General features: G+C 40.4%; 1 protein-coding gene across 4 annotated transcripts in view; it reads left to right on the forward strand.

Moving 5' to 3' along the window:
* Positions 1–18,608, forward strand: part of SYT3 (synaptotagmin 3) — a 162,140-nt gene that overhangs the window by 12,921 nt on the left and 130,611 nt on the right. For all 4 annotated transcript variants that reach the window (XM_075605774.1, XM_075605776.1, XM_075605777.1 and 1 more), the window contains exons 2-4: positions 11,658–11,879; positions 15,674–15,831; positions 17,468–17,643. In XM_075605774.1, coding sequence (XP_075461889.1) covers positions 17,490–17,643 — 154 coding nt within the window. In that variant the 5' untranslated portion in view covers positions 11,658–11,879; positions 15,674–15,831; positions 17,468–17,489. The remainder of the gene's footprint in view (positions 1–11,657; positions 11,880–15,673; positions 15,832–17,467; positions 17,644–18,608) is intronic.

The raw sequence follows: 18,608 nt of genomic DNA on the forward strand, positions 1-18,608 counted from the left end.
GTTAGCAAAATATTTTGACAGTATGGCTATTATAAATAATAGTACACTAAAAATACAATACTAGTTCTGAATACAAAAATCCACATTATTCTGTTTAAAATTAAATTGCATCAGGTAATCGACACGAGGGATGTGTCAAAAACCATATTAAACAACAAATTATGCATCTTATACATTAAGTCTTCACACATAAAATGTACATTTTTAAGGTTTGTATTACATTTTAGCAGTGACATTTATTCCGCAATGCAAATTTGAATATTTTATTCGTGCATACAGTGGGCACCAAAATATTTAGATGTCCCAGGCCTCCTCCTGGCTGGTTCTTAATGTGACGTGTAATGATCCCAAGTCAGCATGGTGCTACAACATTGGGCATGACAAAGCTATGCAATCCATGTTTCTGTTGTCTTTGAGGCTCAGTAGCGTTTTGACACAGTAATACTTCTTTAATCATTATTCTCAGTTGCTTAGGTTGGACAAAGGTTTCCTATTGAGGTTTGGTCTGTCAATTTCCCTCTGGTTATTCATGCATTGTTTTTCTCTGATTGCATATCCTTGCACCCTGTTCTACACAATGCAGCCAATCATATGTTAATGTGGATGTAAATCAAATGTTGAAAGGCAAAAAATCGTGATTAGAGACGCTCCTTCCACTCCTGGTTGTCTGTCACTTAGTAACCCGTTCACTGCATGAAAATCCAGCAAAGTACAGTTTTACAGAACATCAGATAGATGGAGGGGATGGGATTTTCATTTTACATTGATGCATTCTCCCTTCTGCTGTGAGTTTTATTGCAGTAAATATAATTTTGAGTTGGGGATCCATCAGAAAATTCCCATGAAAGGGATTTTACTTGTAATTTCATCCACTTGTATTATCTCAGAAGTATCCAAAATGCACAGTACAATCACAGATGAAATGCAAAATGAGACAAGTGTGCCACATTCCACCTATAATTCTATGGATATAAATGCATGTACCACTGAATAATATCAACATTTGGATGCTTTAATGTCTAACCCTATATAGTAAGCCCCTTTAGGACTGGTAGAAATTCAGTGTAAGGATTTTACAAATTACCGAAAATATAATATGTAAGATACATGAATGTGTAATACTTCTTATATATGATGCTGCACTTAACAATAACCCTAAAGATGGCTGTGTCTTTAACAGCAACTTGAAGACAAAAATCGGGTGAAAAGAAAAAATATATACTTTTCTTCCCTTCAAATTAATTTAGTATAAAAGCATGCAGTGTTCTGCTGCATAAGATCAAAGCGCAACCCTAACTACAATTGTGAAGCTCAACCTGTGAGAATCCCTACAGCTTCACCACCGCCCAACAGTGCATACAATTTGTCTCAGTATTTGAAGAGGAGATTACGCAGGCGTTCCTAACATTAAAACTAAGCATGTGGACCTGACCTAGTGCAATCAAAGTTCCTATGACTCAGTGCCCCATTCATTTCCATACCGCTTGTCTTTCTAATCAACTATTTTGTCTTCAGGCCATATCCCTGAAAACCTGGAAAACTGCCTGAGTTGTCATAGTCTTCAAAATTGGGGATAGAAACATTGTCTCCAACTACAGACTAATCTCTCTTCTCCCAATACTATCCAAAGTCATGGAAAAATATGTCCACTCCCAATTAAACAATTACTATACCAAGACAAATTGTGTTAGCCAAGTCGAATCTGACTTTCACTCAAATCACTCCATGGTAAGTAGTGTCTTAAAAGTTTGCAATGGTGCGATATTCTTAGATTTTGCAAAGGCTTTTGATATTGTTGATCACGCTATCTTGTTAAACAAGCTTCAATGCTCTAGAATAAGGGAACATGCTTTAAACTGGTTTCACTCCTACCTATCGGGTAAATCCCAATATGTCTCTTTCAGTCTCTTACTCCAACCTTCTGGATGGCCCACAAGGCTCTATTCTGGGGCCCCTACTCTTTTCAGTCTTCATTAATGATCTACCTACAGCCTGTAAGACAGCTTCTATGCACATGTATGTGGATGATACACTCTTATGCGCACAAAGCCGAAGCCTGGAAACGTACTTCAATCTGATTTTTCAGGACTTGAATACTGAATTTCTCAAAACAAACTGTTTTTAAACACTGATTAAACTGTAACAATGGTATTTGGGGCTAAGGCTACATTTCTAAAGCTACCAATGGGACAGAGCTACAGATCAGAACCAACTCTATCACCATTCTGGCCCCTGTCATTAGTTTTAAGTATCTGGTCATATGGCTTTACTCACATCTAACATTTGGGTTGAATATTGATACTCATCCAAAACTTATGTCAAACTATGTATACTTGATAGGAACAAATTCTCCCTAAGCCCACTGGTCAAAAAGCACATCGCACAACAGTTGCTAATGCCAATTATAGACTATGGGGACATAGTATATGGTACAGCACCCCAAACTCACCTTAGAAAACTAGACACCCTCTACAACTCGATATGCTGCTATATATCTACATCACACATCACTGTGAAATGTTTCAAGAACTATATTGGTTATGCCTTGAGTCAGGCAAAAAGTTCATTTTCTTGTCTTGCCTTCAAATACTTTCTGGGCAAGCTACCCGCCTATCTGAACAAGCTCCTCACCCCAACCTAACACACAGCTCTGAGATCTGACTCCAGAAGACTGTTCACGGTTCGAAGGTTCAACAAAGAACCCGGTCGCTCCTCCTTCTCTTACCGTGCACCTCACAACTGGAACAATCTCCAGAGACTCTCAAAGCCGCCTCCAGTATAAGTAATTTTAAGTCTTCAGCTGTCTTTCATTTTAATCTTGTAACTGCCCACAACATATGTTATCTCTAACTGTCCATGCAATGTCTTTAAATATTAAGTATGACCCTGTTCATTTCATGTAACCATGTATTGTCATCCTAACTCTGTGCCCAGGACATACTTAAATGAGAGGTAACCTCAATGTTTTATTTCCTGGTAAAACATTTTATAAATATATAAAATAAATAAGATTGAAAACATTGCAAGATAATGGACTTCCTAACCAGACTACCTCTTTGCATCCCCAAATTACCATGCAACTGCCAGCAATACAAACATGATCTAGCTCAATACATAATGGGGAACATGTATCAAGTAAAGGAAGTGGGAATATACATTTATTTTTAGTCATTGCTCTATTTTCTGTTTGGGTTAACGTCAAACATAAGATGGCATTTCTTACATGTGTCGTAAATTGTTACCCAGAGAAGTTTACACCGCCTCAGACTTGGCTGTTTTTTCTTGATGCAAATACTGTACAAGGTAATAAGTGACTCACAGAGACACATAATTTGATCTAATTATAATCTGTATGTCTAACTCCTCCATATCTCCTATTGACAGTCCCCAAATCGCAAGCTGAAACTCATACTGTAGCACAAAACGTGGAGCAAAGAACTTGATACACTGAAGCAATTTGCATACATTTTTCTCCATGTACATCACATCACCACTTCCTCATTAATATTTGCCAGTTAGAGAGAGACTATGCAAAGATAAGAATAGTTTGGCCATCACCCTGATCACAATATTCCATGTTTGTGCTTCTTGGATTAAAAGATTTTCATTATCACTGTCGTGTTTTTCTCATAGTTCCTTCTCCTTAAATTCTGGGAAATGTAACATCCACTTTTTCTATTCTCGTTGGTTCAAACTCCATTTATAACTCAATTGTTGTCACTTACTGTACTAGTTTTGCCAGCTAGTTTCAAGCTAATTGTATTAGGTTGGAGAACTGTTCACATATGACAGATACAATGATGAAAACGTTGTATGGTGCTCTAAAGAATACAGCGAACACTACACATGTCTTGATTGTAGAAAAGTGGATTAACCCAATAACGGATATAGATATGGAATGTCCAAAAGATGCATGTAAACACTACAATCCCACAATGCACGGTAGTAAGGATGTTTGAGTGGTAAGCATCTATAAAGGAACAATCATTATGAATAAAGTCCAGAACTATCCTGGAGAGACCCACATGGGAAGGTGTCCACGATGAAGAGTGGGTCCTCAGGTGTCCAGGTGTCCACGGGTTAACTGTGCCTCCGCCTGTTGAAGAGCAAATGTAGCAAAGGAGGGGAGAAAACGGAGCACTAGATCCACGAGGCTATGCCAAAAAATGCAAGGATGCGTTCCCACAGTGCAGGCTTATTTAATGGTCAGATACAAAAAAGATACACACCAACGCGTTTCGGACTACAACAAGTCCTTTCTCAAGGTGAATAAAATACTTACCCCCCTGGAGTGTTATTTATATGAATTACCTGCACCTCTGTGCCAATCGCGGCACTTCCGCATTGATCACGTGATCGGAGCGTCAAGCGTCATTGCGTGGTGGTACATCATCTCACGCATGGGGTATCGCGCCTGGACACACACAGGACCTAGTCAGGGAACGAGTGAAGCATGAAGACGTGACCACAAGTGCCCTGAACTGTGTCTCATGCCTTGCCCAATGCGAGAGTCCCAGTGCGTGAATGGGTGTGACGTCATCACGTCACGCTAGATGAGGGATGATTGGGAGGTGTGATTGAAAAAAAAACTTAAAAAAACTTTATTGGATACACACACTCCAAAGGGGGAACATCAAGGTAAACTTAATGAAAAATTAAAAAGACATGACAAGTGTTATAAAAAGACAAACGTTTAAAAAAACAATAACTGTTTAACATTAATTAAATGAACAACCTTTGATATTGGGTATTGTTATCAAAATATCATGGTAACGCACACCCATCGTTACCATGATATTTTGATAACAATACCCAATATCAAAGGTTGTTCATTTAATTAATGTTAAACAGTTATTGTTTTTTTAAACGTTTGTCTTTTTATAACACTTGTCATGTCTTTTTAATTTTTCATTAAGTTTACCTTGATGTTCCCCCTTTGGAGTGTGTGTATCCAATAAAGTTTTTTTAAGTTTTTTTTCAATCACACCTCCCAATCATCCCTCATCTAGCGTGACGTGATGACGTCACACCCATTCACGCGCTGGGACTCTCGCATTAGGCAAGGCATGAGACACAGTTCAGGGCACTTGTGGTCACGTCTTCATGCTTCACTCGTTCCCTGACTAGGTCCTGTGTGTGTCCAGGCGCGATACCCCATGCGTGAGATGACGTACCACCACGCAATGACGCTTGACGCTCCGATCACGTGATCAATGCGGAAGTGCCGCGATTGGCACAGAGGTGCAGGTAATTCATATAAATAACACTCCAGGGGGGTAAGTATTTTATTCACCTTGAGAAAGGACTTGTTGTAGTCCGAAACGCGTTGGTGTGTATCTTTTTTGTATCTGACCATTAAATAAGCCTGCACTGTGGGAACGCATCCTTGCATTTTTTGGCATAGCCTCGTGGATCTAGTGCTCCGTTTTCTCCCCTCCTTTGCTACACATATGACAGATGTCTGGTTCCTTGTTGTCTAATCTGCTTCTATGAATATGAGTTGTACAGTACATACCTTTTGTGCAGCAGTTAGGCCGCGATTACTGCACCCGTGGTGGTGCGCACTGCCAAAATAAATACCTGCATTTCATCGAAGGTGCAAATAGTGAGCGGGATCATGACCGTGTGGAGGCAAGACGGAGAGGCTGAATCTAGGAGCGACAAATGAATTTTTCTGTCCAAGCGACGGCCGCGTGATGTCAGCGTCACGTGAAGCGATTCAGCCAATGAGGGTGAAGCGTTCACGTGATGTCATGGCCACGCCTCTGCTATGCATCCCTGTTGCCTCCTGATACCTCCTGCCTGCAGTGCAGGTTTCGCGCTAGCGACGTAAGTGCGTGGCGCAGCGTGCATCAACTATAATCACGGCCTTACTGGCAGTAGTTGGGATCCTATGCAATTTAATATATACAAATTAAAATGCTACTGAGAAAGCATATAGAGATATTTCATTCTGAAAAGACAACATAGTGTTTGCAGCAGATAAAATGATCAGCACAAGAGACCGCAGATACCAACATTAGATCATAAGCTGCCTGTAAAATGCTATGTGCACTTCAGCTTAATTTCCCCTGTTCTTTTATATTTAAAAATGGTTATTGGTATTCACCATGAAAGCTGTTAAAACCCCCTAAATTAATTCAGGATTGAATGACATCCTGATGGACCCTTGTGCACATGCTGTATCTCCTCCTCCTCGCAGCAGCTATTCTAATTATAGAAAAATTCCCCCGCCTACATGTTTCTCTTCCCCCATTCTCAATGGAATCACCTGCTGCAAGAAATTAAACTCCCACAGACTATTTTAGGATCTCTTTCTTTAACGTACGATTTGTGATACAACCTCAAGCGGTGAAGACTCGTATGGTTGAAAGTCATTAATGCATAATGGAGAATTCATGAGATGAACTCTAACCAAGGCCTCCTTTACCCAAAACAAGCCAGCTCCATTGGCCATTACCCTTTTTAGTACCGAAGGACATGGATCCGTGCTATCGTCTGTGACTTCATATGAGCTGCCACTGCTCTTTTCAAGCTGTCATTAGCATTGCATCCTGCATCCACTCTCTGATTTGCTGCTTTTCTTGTATGGTCGCTTTCACTTCTAACAGTGAAGGATATTTTAATACATTGCAGACAGATACAGGCTTCCTTTCATCTTTTACACATTGGGAGCGATACGCCTCATAGCAAAACCTTCTTGGCACCTTCAATAGATTATTGAAATCTCTTTTCAATAAAGGGAGAAAAATTGCTTTCCTGAGCAGAGAGAATGGGGAAAGACCATCATTTTAATGGAAATGTTCTGACTAAGCTTTTCCTCATGGTATTTCATTTCATTCACCTATTTATTTTGACTTCTTCACACTTTGGGAGATGAGCTTTATTTGTGCCGCTGTAGAGAGGAGATTACTGGATTTATATTGAGCGAAAATACCCAGAGCATTAAAACAGACAAATTGCAACGAAGAAAAGTTTTTTTTTTTTAATGTTTCATTTTAAGTTACAGTACTTCTCCGTTCAACCGCAGTGTTTAGCTTAGCACCATAAACATACACACATATTTATCGTCTCTAGTGAAACCATTACACTGCAGTAATCTTAATAAAAATATAGAAGTTGGCATTTAAATGCATAAAATATTCCTTAATTAAAAATAAATAAATAATAATGTTATTATTCTGCCTCACACCTCTAGAAATACATGGGGGGGTCATCAACATCTTCCAGGTACAAAACTAGGGCACATCAGAATGCCCCATACTGTACGTTGAGTGCACATATGTTTCCTTTCTTGTAACATAGATAGAGGGTTGTGCACGCACTCAGACACACAGGTGATAGTGGGGTACTTAGCTGCCGGTGCGCTAGTTCTGGGGAGCTCCTGACGTCCCAAAATAGTCCAGTAGAAAAGAAGAAGCAGGCACACGGTCTTAATCAGCAATCCAACGTTTCGGCAGTGCAATACTGCCTTTTTCAAGGTGTAGGCCTACACCTTGGGAAAGGCAGTATTGCACTGCCGAAACGTTGGATTTCTTGGCACATGAAACCTATTCATTGCTGATTAAGACCGTGTGCCTGCTTCTTCTTTTCTCCTTTCTTGTAACATACATATTGCTTTTGTATTTTTCTTGCATGTATTTTATGTACCAGCAAATTGTTGTGCCTTCTTTTTTTTGCCTTTTAATTGCACCTTTTTAGTATCATTTACAAAGGTGTAATTATCGAGTTCAATGGCCTGCCTTTTTCCAAAATGACCTCATGGTTGCACAAAATATAAATGAAGAGATATGGGATTTACAAAAACTGCTACTGTGCATGACAAGGAGGCTGAGAGGTGAAAGGCTTGTAACTGGCAACCTTTTTCATCATAAATGTAGGTGAAAGGCAGTCTAAGAATATTCATGATATTTAATTAGAAAAATAAATAAGTCTGAATTTTGCGTAAATTCACATTGTTTATTAGTGTCATTCTCCAAATGTAGTGCTCCTGCAGTCATCAAAAGTAAAAGAGATCCGGAGCCTCACAAAAACTGGCAAGATTCTACCTGACTCGACGTCTCAGTCAAATGTTCTAAGTGTCTGACAATAGGAGCTTAACATGGAACAGACATCGACCAATAATTGTGCGCTGACGTAATAATTCAAGTTCAACTAAGCTAAGATGCCAAACACCCGTGAAAACACAAAACATCAATCCTCCCCCTATAAATAACAACACCTGAGAGCGACCTGTTCACTTACTCTCCAGGCTTGCTTTTCATTGCTCTATTTATAAAATGTTCTATAGTCGTCAGCATCTAATTGGCCTTGGGTGAGACTTCTGAACCCTTTGCTTTCAGCGTTTAAAACTTTTAATATAAGAAAGCCTTTCCCAACCAGCGGCTCCTTTTGATTCCATCAATCACTCTGCGTCTACATAATGAGCTGTGCCGTTGTGCATCGTATAGCTTTGGTTCACTGAGCAATATACTGTAATGTTAAGCCTTGGTTTCCACGACCGGGAAAAGAGAATCTGGTTGAAATTTGGTAAGGCATGTTTTTTTTTTTTTCCAAACCTTTATTTGATTATAAAATTGTTTTAAAAAGCAATATATATATATATATATATATATGGTTTTTGTGTCTTCTATCAAATATAGAAAAATTATGATTTACTTACCTGCGTGCTGTCCCTTGATGTCGTGTTGCAACCGGTATCGTATGGTCTATATATATATATATGTGTGTGTGTGAGTGTGTGTGTGTGTGTGTATGTATATATGTATATATATATATATATATATATATATATATATATATATATATATATATATATATATATATATATGTGTGTAAGTGTAAGGAATAAGGGAGCACATGTGTGGTTTGGTGGGCAAACGTAGAAATGTAAATTAAGGAAAAAAGGTATTCTTAGAAAAAGTATTTTTTGGATGAAGGAATTTTTATTGATAGGTGAGACTGACTGAGGTACAATATGACTGAGAGATACAGCAAGAGTGCTAATTTCCACGAAGGAGGTATGAAGACTGGTGGAGAATGCTAAAATTTATTGCTAGTAATTAGCACTTTGTTTTACCAGTGTTCTTAAAGTGACATCAAATGACTCAACAGTTGTTGTCTACCCCCTGTATAATTTAAGTCAATTGATGAAGAGGAACTTCTAAACAAGATAAACGTAGAAAGGAGAAACTGAACGCAAATCTGCTGTGTCAGTTTATAATCTCTACCTGATGTAATCTTGCACCATGGGCTCCACATTATTTTTCTTGCTTACGCCTACTCTAGAAACTGGTAAAGCTTGTAAATCTGTAGAGACCAATGCAGTGACCCATATTAGTTCTCCTGTAGCTCCTCGCTGTCCCTTAACAGCAGAATCTCCAGACATACCATTAGGGACAAGATATATAAATATAGAGAAACACACACTAAGTGATTCAAAGGAAGGGCAATTTAACAGCAGATTACGGTTTTGTGACTTGAGAGTGACATTTCATTCCCCTCTTTGTCCAGAAAGCTTTACATACCAGTAGCTGCTTGATGCTTTCTTTATTAAATGGTGACTAATGGATTCTTGGCTAGCAGCAGAAGGGACCCAGCTCTCAGAGGTGCTGTTCAATGAGCTAAGGCCTCAGCAGGCAATGATTTGCCCAGCTCCACTCTACTTAACTCCTTCACTGTTGAAGACATTCAAAGCTGCTGTGTGTAGCATAGCAAATTCCTTGTACAGTAGGTTTCCTGGAGTAAAGTGTTTTACTTCCTCCTTAAATGACACTTGGCCAAAGTTATTCAATACTTCATCCATTTGTAAACAGCCCTAATAAATTACCCCAATTACGTACCTCACTGATATTTGACATATTTTTTTTGTTGTTGAGCCATTTAACAGTCTTAAAATGAAGTGAGTAAATAGCTGGAAATATGAGTAGGGTTGCGTAAAAGGATAAAGGTTAATACGGGGTTTTATAATAAATTTCACCTGTGTGGTTTACCCTGAAATGACTAATTATATCAGAAATAATGTATTGGTATCAGTGAGAATAAGAATGCTTAGCGTGTGAGATGATGCCATTTGGACTGCAATTTGGGATTTAACACTATAGTGCATTGTCAGGATGGTCATCATGGGTTTGAGCGTCAAAATTCTGCATTTCCAAATTGTATCAGGTTTGACCATTCATTATTTCCTGAGATAACTGCTTGAAAGCTTGACGGAAACATTCACTGCACAGAATACAGTATACAAGAGCAAATGGGAGAAAAAAAACCCTGCGATGCTAGCCAGACATGTCCATGTAATGTGCAAAGTGTAGCACCTTGTAACGTGATCCTACTCAAAAGACAGCTTAATTAACCCCTTCATATATCATCCCACGTTGTCAACCACTGGTAATACACCACTTCATATGCATGTTCAATAGCCTAATACATAGGTACATAGATCTTGTATGAACTTTAGCAAGGGTGTTCTTGGATTGTGACTTGATTGTAGCAAACAAATGTCTAAAGGTTATACCAATGTATTGGTTACTCACTTGTTTGGACTGTGGGATTCCGGGCGCTGTCGGTGTGCTCCTACCAGGTTGATGCAGCATAGAAAAGGAGGTTTGGACGGCGGTGCAACTGCCACGAGAGGAACAGATGGAGACCGGACTACTGGCTTAAGCCAGCAGTCCGGTCTCCATCTGTTCCTCTCGTGGCAGTTGCACCGCCGTCCAAATCTCCTTTTCTATACTGCACAGAATATGATTTTAAATCTGAAATATCTTCAAGAACGGGAAAGAAAGAAGAGTACAGATGTAGTCAACTTTATTGCACATGCCAGAGTGCCCCACTTTTCAAGGGGGGCCAATTGGAAACAATGGCTGCTTCTCCAGCTGATGTGTTGTGTGCAGTATGTTCCGCTACAAAGTGCCTGCAAGAATAATGAGGTTGGTTACATTTGTACGTTTTGCTAAAGGTAATACATTGAAACATACTGAACTGCCTAATCAGTAACACCCCCAATAAGGACTTTATATCTGCCGTTGTCTCTCAACTAATTGAGCCTTGGTTTAAAATCAATAAAACTGGTGGAAGAGTTTTTACAAGAACAGACCCAAGACTGTGGAATAAGCTCCCTGCAGCTTTAAGAAATCAGGAAGCTTTACTTCCATTCAAAAAGGAATTAAAAACGTCCTTTTTAAACAAACAATTGCAAACAGGCCCTAATACCCCGGCAGCCAGCTGCCCTGCTCCCATTCATGTCTCCCGCCCTTTGTTGGTCTTCCTCGTCATTCCCCTATATGTTTTCTGTAGGTCCCAGTTGTAGGTTTGGGATGGGTGTCCTCCCTAACTTCCTACACGCGCTCTAGTAGTGAGTTTCTTAGTGAGTAGCCGATAGAATATTTTTAAAAATAAATAATATATTTTCATCAGAATCTGTCCAGATGTTTTGTTCTGTAGAGAAGAGCAGAAAAGGACACACTTTTGGTCTACTTTTTTATGCTTCTTGTCAAAATTGACTGCACCGATTTCCAAATTTGACAATGAAATGCAGACAGGTCCCACCAGAAATTGATTTTTATTTTATTTTTTATAAATATGATGTTCTACCCCATGTACTGTATGTTTGCATTACTTTTTGGGTAAGCTAATGTTATTTGATTTTCTCATAGTTTGAGTCGTCTGGGAGCAGCTGCAAGAACGTTCTGGCTCACTGATGGAAATCTTGGCTACCTATCAAATATTGACCCAGTACCACGCCATAGCCAAAAGGGCAGGAAGCTGAGCAGAACTCCATGAGAGAAATACGAAGCTACTGGCAATGCTTACAAGTTCAGAGAAGCTGGCATGGCTGGAAGAAGAAAGCATGTAAACGGTCTGACACTTTTTTAAAGGTGAGTTGGAGAAAGTGCAGAGAGCCGTGGAGAGGAAGGTAATAAATCTGTGAGGATTCAGGAGAGGTCTAGTCAAACTATGTCATAGGATTTAAAGGAACACATTATTGGGATGGTGAATTGAGAAAGGTACATTATGGAGCTGTAGGCATCGGTTGGTTAGTGTTTCAAATAGATAAGCACCCTGTGATAGTTGATCAATAAACTGTACATGAGGGAGGGTGATAGATCTTAAACCCCTTCAACAGAGAAGGGGTTTTCGTATGTAACACTTTAGTACTGCAGGTATTGCAGTTAACTTGAAGGATTGAAATAGCTTTTCTTAATGTAAGCAATAAGCATCAGGCATAGGGCCAACTACAAGCTTGCAAAGGCGCCACCTCCCTGGTGCATTTTTACTGACCTCTTTAAAGCCAGAAGGGTAATTGGTGAAAAGGGGTAAGTAAAAGTATTTCAGAATGGAGGTATGCTATTATACAAAAGTGCAAATGATCCTTTAGTAGTAGTTAAACAGATGGTAATTTGACCAACTTTTCTGTGTTGCTTAATTTGTCTGAACTGTGATCTTGTTAATAATAACTTTATTTAATATAGTGCTTTTGTCCCAAGCACATCACAATTACAGTAGAGTGCACAGTACAAAGCACATAGGAATTGTTGACAGAGTCCCTGCATATATAAGTTTACAAACAAATGGAGAAGCAAGTCCTCCACCAGTGCTCAAGGTTATATAATATGCATCCGGATTGATGTACAAAGCTGTATTATTATGTCTTCAGCAAGTCATCTTTTATAAAGGCACTCTTGTTGGAATGTCCAGGTCTGTATATGTGAGTACTTCAATCCTGGGGTCATTAGTGCTGATTGATAAAGGTGTGCATAGATAGAAGGGACAAAAGGGATGTCAAGGAAGCCTATATAATATAAGGAAACCTGACCCCTGTCTCAATAATATCACAAAAAGAACACCCTTAGAGCTAGACCAAAAGTTTCCCAAAGTGTGCGCCCTGGTGCGCCGCGGCTTGGCTAGAGGGGCGCCGCAATCAGGGCCGCCAGCAGCGGGAAACAAGGGCTGCTAGTTAATAAAAAAAAAATACCTCTGAAAAAAACACTCTGAAGCCGGCGCCGGGTCTCCCTGGCAGCGCCGGAAGTAAGCGAGAGGGAGGCCTGGCGCGCACGCTGGAGGAGCAGCACCGGGAGACAGATGTCTCCCAGCAGCACTGCAGCCTCACACCCCCCCCCCCCTCCCTGCCCCACACCCCTCCCTCCCCGCCGCACACCACACCGGCCCTCCACCCACGTGGCACAGGCCCCCGCAGCACTGACCTCCCCCGTGCAGGGACCAGGCCGTTCAGCCATACCCTCCCCACTCCCCAGCCCCCCGCAGCATCGGCCCCACGCATCACCGGCATGCCACCCCCTGCCCCCCCCCACAAGCCACCGGTCTGACCAGCATCCCCAAGGTAAATATATGTATTGGGGGTGTTGGGGTTATTTTTATATGTATTGGGGGCATTGGGGTAATTTTTTATATGTATTGGGGGTGTTGGGTTAATTTTTATATATGTATTGGGGTTGTTGGGGTAATGTTTATATATGTATTGGGGGTGTGGGGTAATTGTTATATTATTGGGGGTGTTGGGGTAATTTTTATGTGTTGGGGTAATTTGTATATGTATTGGGGGTGTTGGGGTAATGTTTATATGTATTGGGGGTGTTGGGGTAATTTTTATATGTATTGGGGGTGTTGGGGTAATTTTTATATGTATTGGGGTTGTTGGGGTAATTTTTATGTGTTGGGGTAATTTGTATATGTATTGGGGGTGTTGGGGTAATTTTTATATGTATTGGGGGTGTTGGGGTAATTTTTATATGTATTGGGGGTGTTGGGGTAATTTTTATGTGTTGGGGTAATTTGTATATGTATTGGGGGTGTTGGGGTAATGTTTATATGTATTTGGGGTGTTGGGGTAATTTGTATATGTATTGGGGGTGTTGGGGTAATTTGTATATGTATTGGGGGTGTTGGGGTAATTTGTATATGTATTGGGTGTGTTGGGGTAATTTTTATATGTATTGGGGGTGTGTGATTGTGTGTATATGTGTATATATATGTGTATATATATATGTGTGTGTATATATATATATATATATATATATATATATATATATATATAACAATTAGGTAGTTTTTTTGTATGCATTTGGGGGGGTTGTATATATTTGGGGGGGGGGATTTTTTTGTATGTATTCGGGGGTGGGAAGTTTTTAGGTATATATCTTGTGGGGGGGAAATGGAATGAGTAAGCGTGGGGTAATTGACGGAGGGAGAGGAGAGAGGGGGTGAGTGAGGAAAAGAGGGAGTAAGAGTGAGAAGCAGGGGAGAGAAATACATGCAAGGTGGGAGGGTGAGAGAGAGAGTGTGAGAGAGAGAGTGTGAGAGAGAGAGAGTGTGAGAGAGACAGAGTGTGAGAGAGACAGAGTGTGTGAGAGAGAGTGTGTGTGAGAGAGAGTGTGTGTGAGAGAGAGTGTGTGTGAGAGAGAGTGTGTATAAGAGAGAGAGAATGTGAGAGAGAGCGTGTGAGAGAGAGAGTGTGAGAGAGAGAGTGTGAGAGAGAGTGTGAGAGAGAGAGTGTGAGAGAGAGAGTGTGAGAGAGAGTGTGTGTGAGAGAGAGAGAGTGTGTGAGAGAGAGAGTGTGTGAGAGAGAGAGAGTGTGAGAGAGAGAGAGTGTGAGAGAGAGTGTGAGAGAGAGAGAGTGTGAGAGAGAGAGTGTGAGAGAGAGAGTGTGTGAGAGAGAGAGAGTGTGAGAGAGAGAGAGAGTGTGAGAGAGAGTGTGTGAGAGAGAGAGAGAGTGTGAGAGAGAGAGAGTGTGAGAGAGAGAGAGTGTGAGAGAGAGAGAGTGTGTGAGAGAGAGAGTGTGAGAGAGAGAGAGTGTGAGAGAGAGAGTGAGAGAGTGTGTGAGAGAGAGTCTGCGTGAGCGTGTCTGAGAGAGCGAGAGTCTGCGTGAGAGACATACCAACTGCGCACTGCAACTGTTAGGTATGTATATACAACTTTGTTTTCACTTTGGGCGCCGTGGAAAAATCTTGATCACCTTAGGGAGCCTTGAAAAAATTCTGATCGACTTAGGGAGCCTTGAACCGAAAAAGTTTGGGAACCACTGAGCTAGACCATAAATAGAAACAAGTTTGTGATTGTTGCTTAGTACTCACGACCTCTGTTGCATACAGTTCCCTGGTTCCAGCATGCTCTCAGTGTGTATCAAGATGAGATTTCCTCCCAAGGGGGAAGGTGGTGGCGGTGCACTGCGTAACCAACAAGCGCCTCGTGTGTTCCGGAAGTAGGAAGAAAAGCGGATGCTGGATCACGATATCAAATGAGTAGTTTAATGAACAAGAGCAAGCCATCTTAGGAGGAACTCTGACGTTTTGTGCATCTTCTGCACTTTGTCAAAGAGTTTTTAACTGATGTTGCGCTTTTTCATTAAACTACTCATTTGATATCGTGATCCAGCATCCGGTTTTTCTTCCTACTTCCGGAATACACAAGGCGCCTGTTGGTACGCAGTGTACCGCCACCATCTTCCCCCTTGGGAGTAAATCTCATCTATATAAGTTTGCAATCAAAGTTTTTGGTGCTTGAGGCACAGGGAGATTAAGGGATGTGTCAAAGGTCACAAGGAGTCAACAGCAGGAATTGAACCAGGCTTCCCTGATTCAAACTCTGTCGCGTAGTTTATAGAGTCTGTGTCTTTACTCACTGAGCCCCTCCATGTTCATTATTACCTTCCCAGGTTCTGAAACGGACAGCTACTACTTCCCCAGAAATAGCCCTGTTCTTCTGTGGGCGGAGAGCAGTTTCCAATACCGTCTGGAGCAGAACAGAGCAGCCGAGTCTGGTCTTGTGAATGGAGGGAGAAAACAGGCTACTCCCCAGCTTTCTCTAAAACAGGTTCATATATCTACGTGTGGCAAAAAGTAGGGCAAGCAAGAACAGAGGATTAGTGATGAGTCAAGTGATTGAACAACGGGAATTGCTTCTGATGAATGTGAAAGACTGAACGAGACAGGCAATTTATATCATTCTTCTTGTTGAAAAGCTAGTGCAAAAAACAAACATTTGATTTCAATTGTATTTTTCTTTGCATTAGGCAATCTTCATAAATAACATTGTCTGTGTCACTTGTGTGTGTGTTTTGTGAAATGCATGAACCTGCCAGGATTCGCATCGCTGCAGTTTTGATCCAACTTTTAAAAAATTAAAAAAAATCTGAGAAAAATGTGATTGAACTTTTGGCGCCAAAAGTTCGACCAAACTGGCACAAATTGCAAAAAAAAAAAAATGGTTATTCCGCCTTTTAAAATGGCGAACTAGTAGAGCCGTGACTTATTTTTTTTGTTTTACAAGTTTGATTGAATTTCAAACATGCAACGCCCATTGACTAATCAGCGTTAATAAAATGTGTCACACATTTTTATACTGAAGTGAACTTCTGTGTTGAAATCGAAATTTGTCCAATATTCCAAGTAAATATTTGCCAAGTTTTACAAAGCGCAAAAGTTTGCCTATCTCTACCTGTGTATTATTGGATATTAGCACAGGTGTGTTTTTGTATGACACAATCTGTGTACAGTGTAGTTGCTAGTGCATTGCTTATATGAATTATTGTTAGTGCTTTGGTATTGTATGTACAGTATGCTTCTGTTGCCATCTTTGTGAATAAATGTAAACGTACTTGTGTATACAGTATGCATGTTCTGTCGTTTCATGTGAATTAATGTTTATACACATTCTTTGGGATATATTTACTAAAGTGCAAAATGAGTGTAAAAAAAAAAGCAATTGGGTTTTTCTTTTCATACACATGGTGCTGTTTTCTGCACATGCTAGATTTTAGTAAATAACTCCCTATTGTGAATAAATGTTTGCAACTGGGTTATTTACTTACGTTTCCTAGCTGTGAAGCTATTAAAAACCAGTGCAGAAAATATCCACCACAATTATCAAAAAATCCAATTGAGAGCTATGCAAAGAAGGGTGAGTAGCCGTGTTGGTCCTTTCTTCCATGCAGTAACAGGGGAGGGAGAGGGAGTAGGGGGTATGATACCTTTTATTGGACCAACAAGTAGTTGATATTTAACAATCTTTCGAACCTCTCAGGGTCCTTCATCAGGTTTACCTTAGTAAGAGGTTTGAAAGCTTGTAACATATCAACTACTTGTTGGTCCATAAAAGGTATCATATCGCCTACTCCCTTGTACATTGAAAGCTATTGAAGTATTTCCTTTGCTAAGTCTTGTTCGGTTCTTTTACACTAGTTTGGACCTAGTTTTACATTTGGGAGAGTGTAGTAACTAACCCCCTTGGTATGTGTGTCTGTGCTACATTCTTAATATAAATGATACACTGGTGTGTGTATACAGCACTTATTCTGTATATCAATTAATCTTAGCACATAGGACCATGCTTGCAGTGCATCTGTCCTTGTGCATAAATTCACCCCAATGTTGTATTGTCTGGTTGTTGATATCATTGCGTGATGACGTTTGAGGAGCTTTCCTGTGTTTTCTCTCTTATCTTCTGATAGTGCTGAGAGATGGTAGTGCGAGATGTCAGGGGACTATGAAGAGGATGTTTGCCGCAGCACAATGACGCTCATGAAAGACCTATGCTTCAGCATGCAAAGCTATGCAGATAATGACAAATGCTTGGAGTTTTACGACTTGCTGCGAAGCCAGGGGCTCCCACGGCACACAGACGCAGGTAGAGTTCCAGATACACCCATTGCGAGCTATTACAAGCCTTCAAGCAGTCATATGAGCGAGGCAGAGAATCAGGCATTATGAGCCATATTGACTAAGAAGTGCTATTCCAGAAGACCCTTTCTGGCCCTGGAAGACACCGTGGGGTTTATTTATCCAAGTCTACTGGCTGCAAAACTGGGGCAAATAACTGTCTCCCTTCATCTTTCTGCAAATAATTGGCCCCAGGTTTATTAAGGAAGAACATTCCCATTGAATCGTAATAGGATTTTCTTGATGGGTAAATCTGGTGCAGTGTTTTTGCACTAGTTTTGCCCTGGTGTTTCACCCGGGAGACTTTGATAACCCCCCGAATCACCTATTCACTTGAATGGACTATAAAGGGGGTCAATTTACTAAAGTCTCCTGGCTGTAAAAGCCGGAAAAAACCAGGGCAAAAAAAAAAAACCAGCAATATTTATCAAATGAATCTATCTCATGGAAAGTAATGGGAGATTTTCCTTTAATAAATCTGGTGCAATTATTTTTGCACACATTTTGCCCCAGTTTTGTAGCTGGGAGCCTTAAAGCTGCAAGCAATACCCTACGTGTGTGTGTTTTTTTTTTTATAAATCAGTTCTGTACTATGAGAAAATAATTGTAGTTTTTTTTTGTTTTTAAACAACTCTGAATTATATTTTTGATGTATTATAATATAACCAGCCTTTTTTGTTTCTATAGCAAGCATTTATAAAGTCACAGATACTGAGTCAATACTCCTCTGCAGCCATTTAGAGAACCCCCGAGCCGAATCTTCGCCAATCGGTCACAGGAGAATGGATTGATCGGCAACTTAGCTAATTACATCATTGTGTGGATTGTATTGATGCACATATTAAAGGGAGAAAATAAGTAAATAATACAAAAAACGACAGCTTGGACTGCAGTTTAAGGCTGCGGCCCCGCTGTCTGCGCTGCATGCGCGGC

Source organism: Ascaphus truei, chromosome 6 (assembly GCF_040206685.1).
Source record: "Ascaphus truei isolate aAscTru1 chromosome 6, aAscTru1.hap1, whole genome shotgun sequence".
Taxonomy (NCBI): Eukaryota; Metazoa; Chordata; class Amphibia; order Anura; family Ascaphidae; genus Ascaphus; species Ascaphus truei.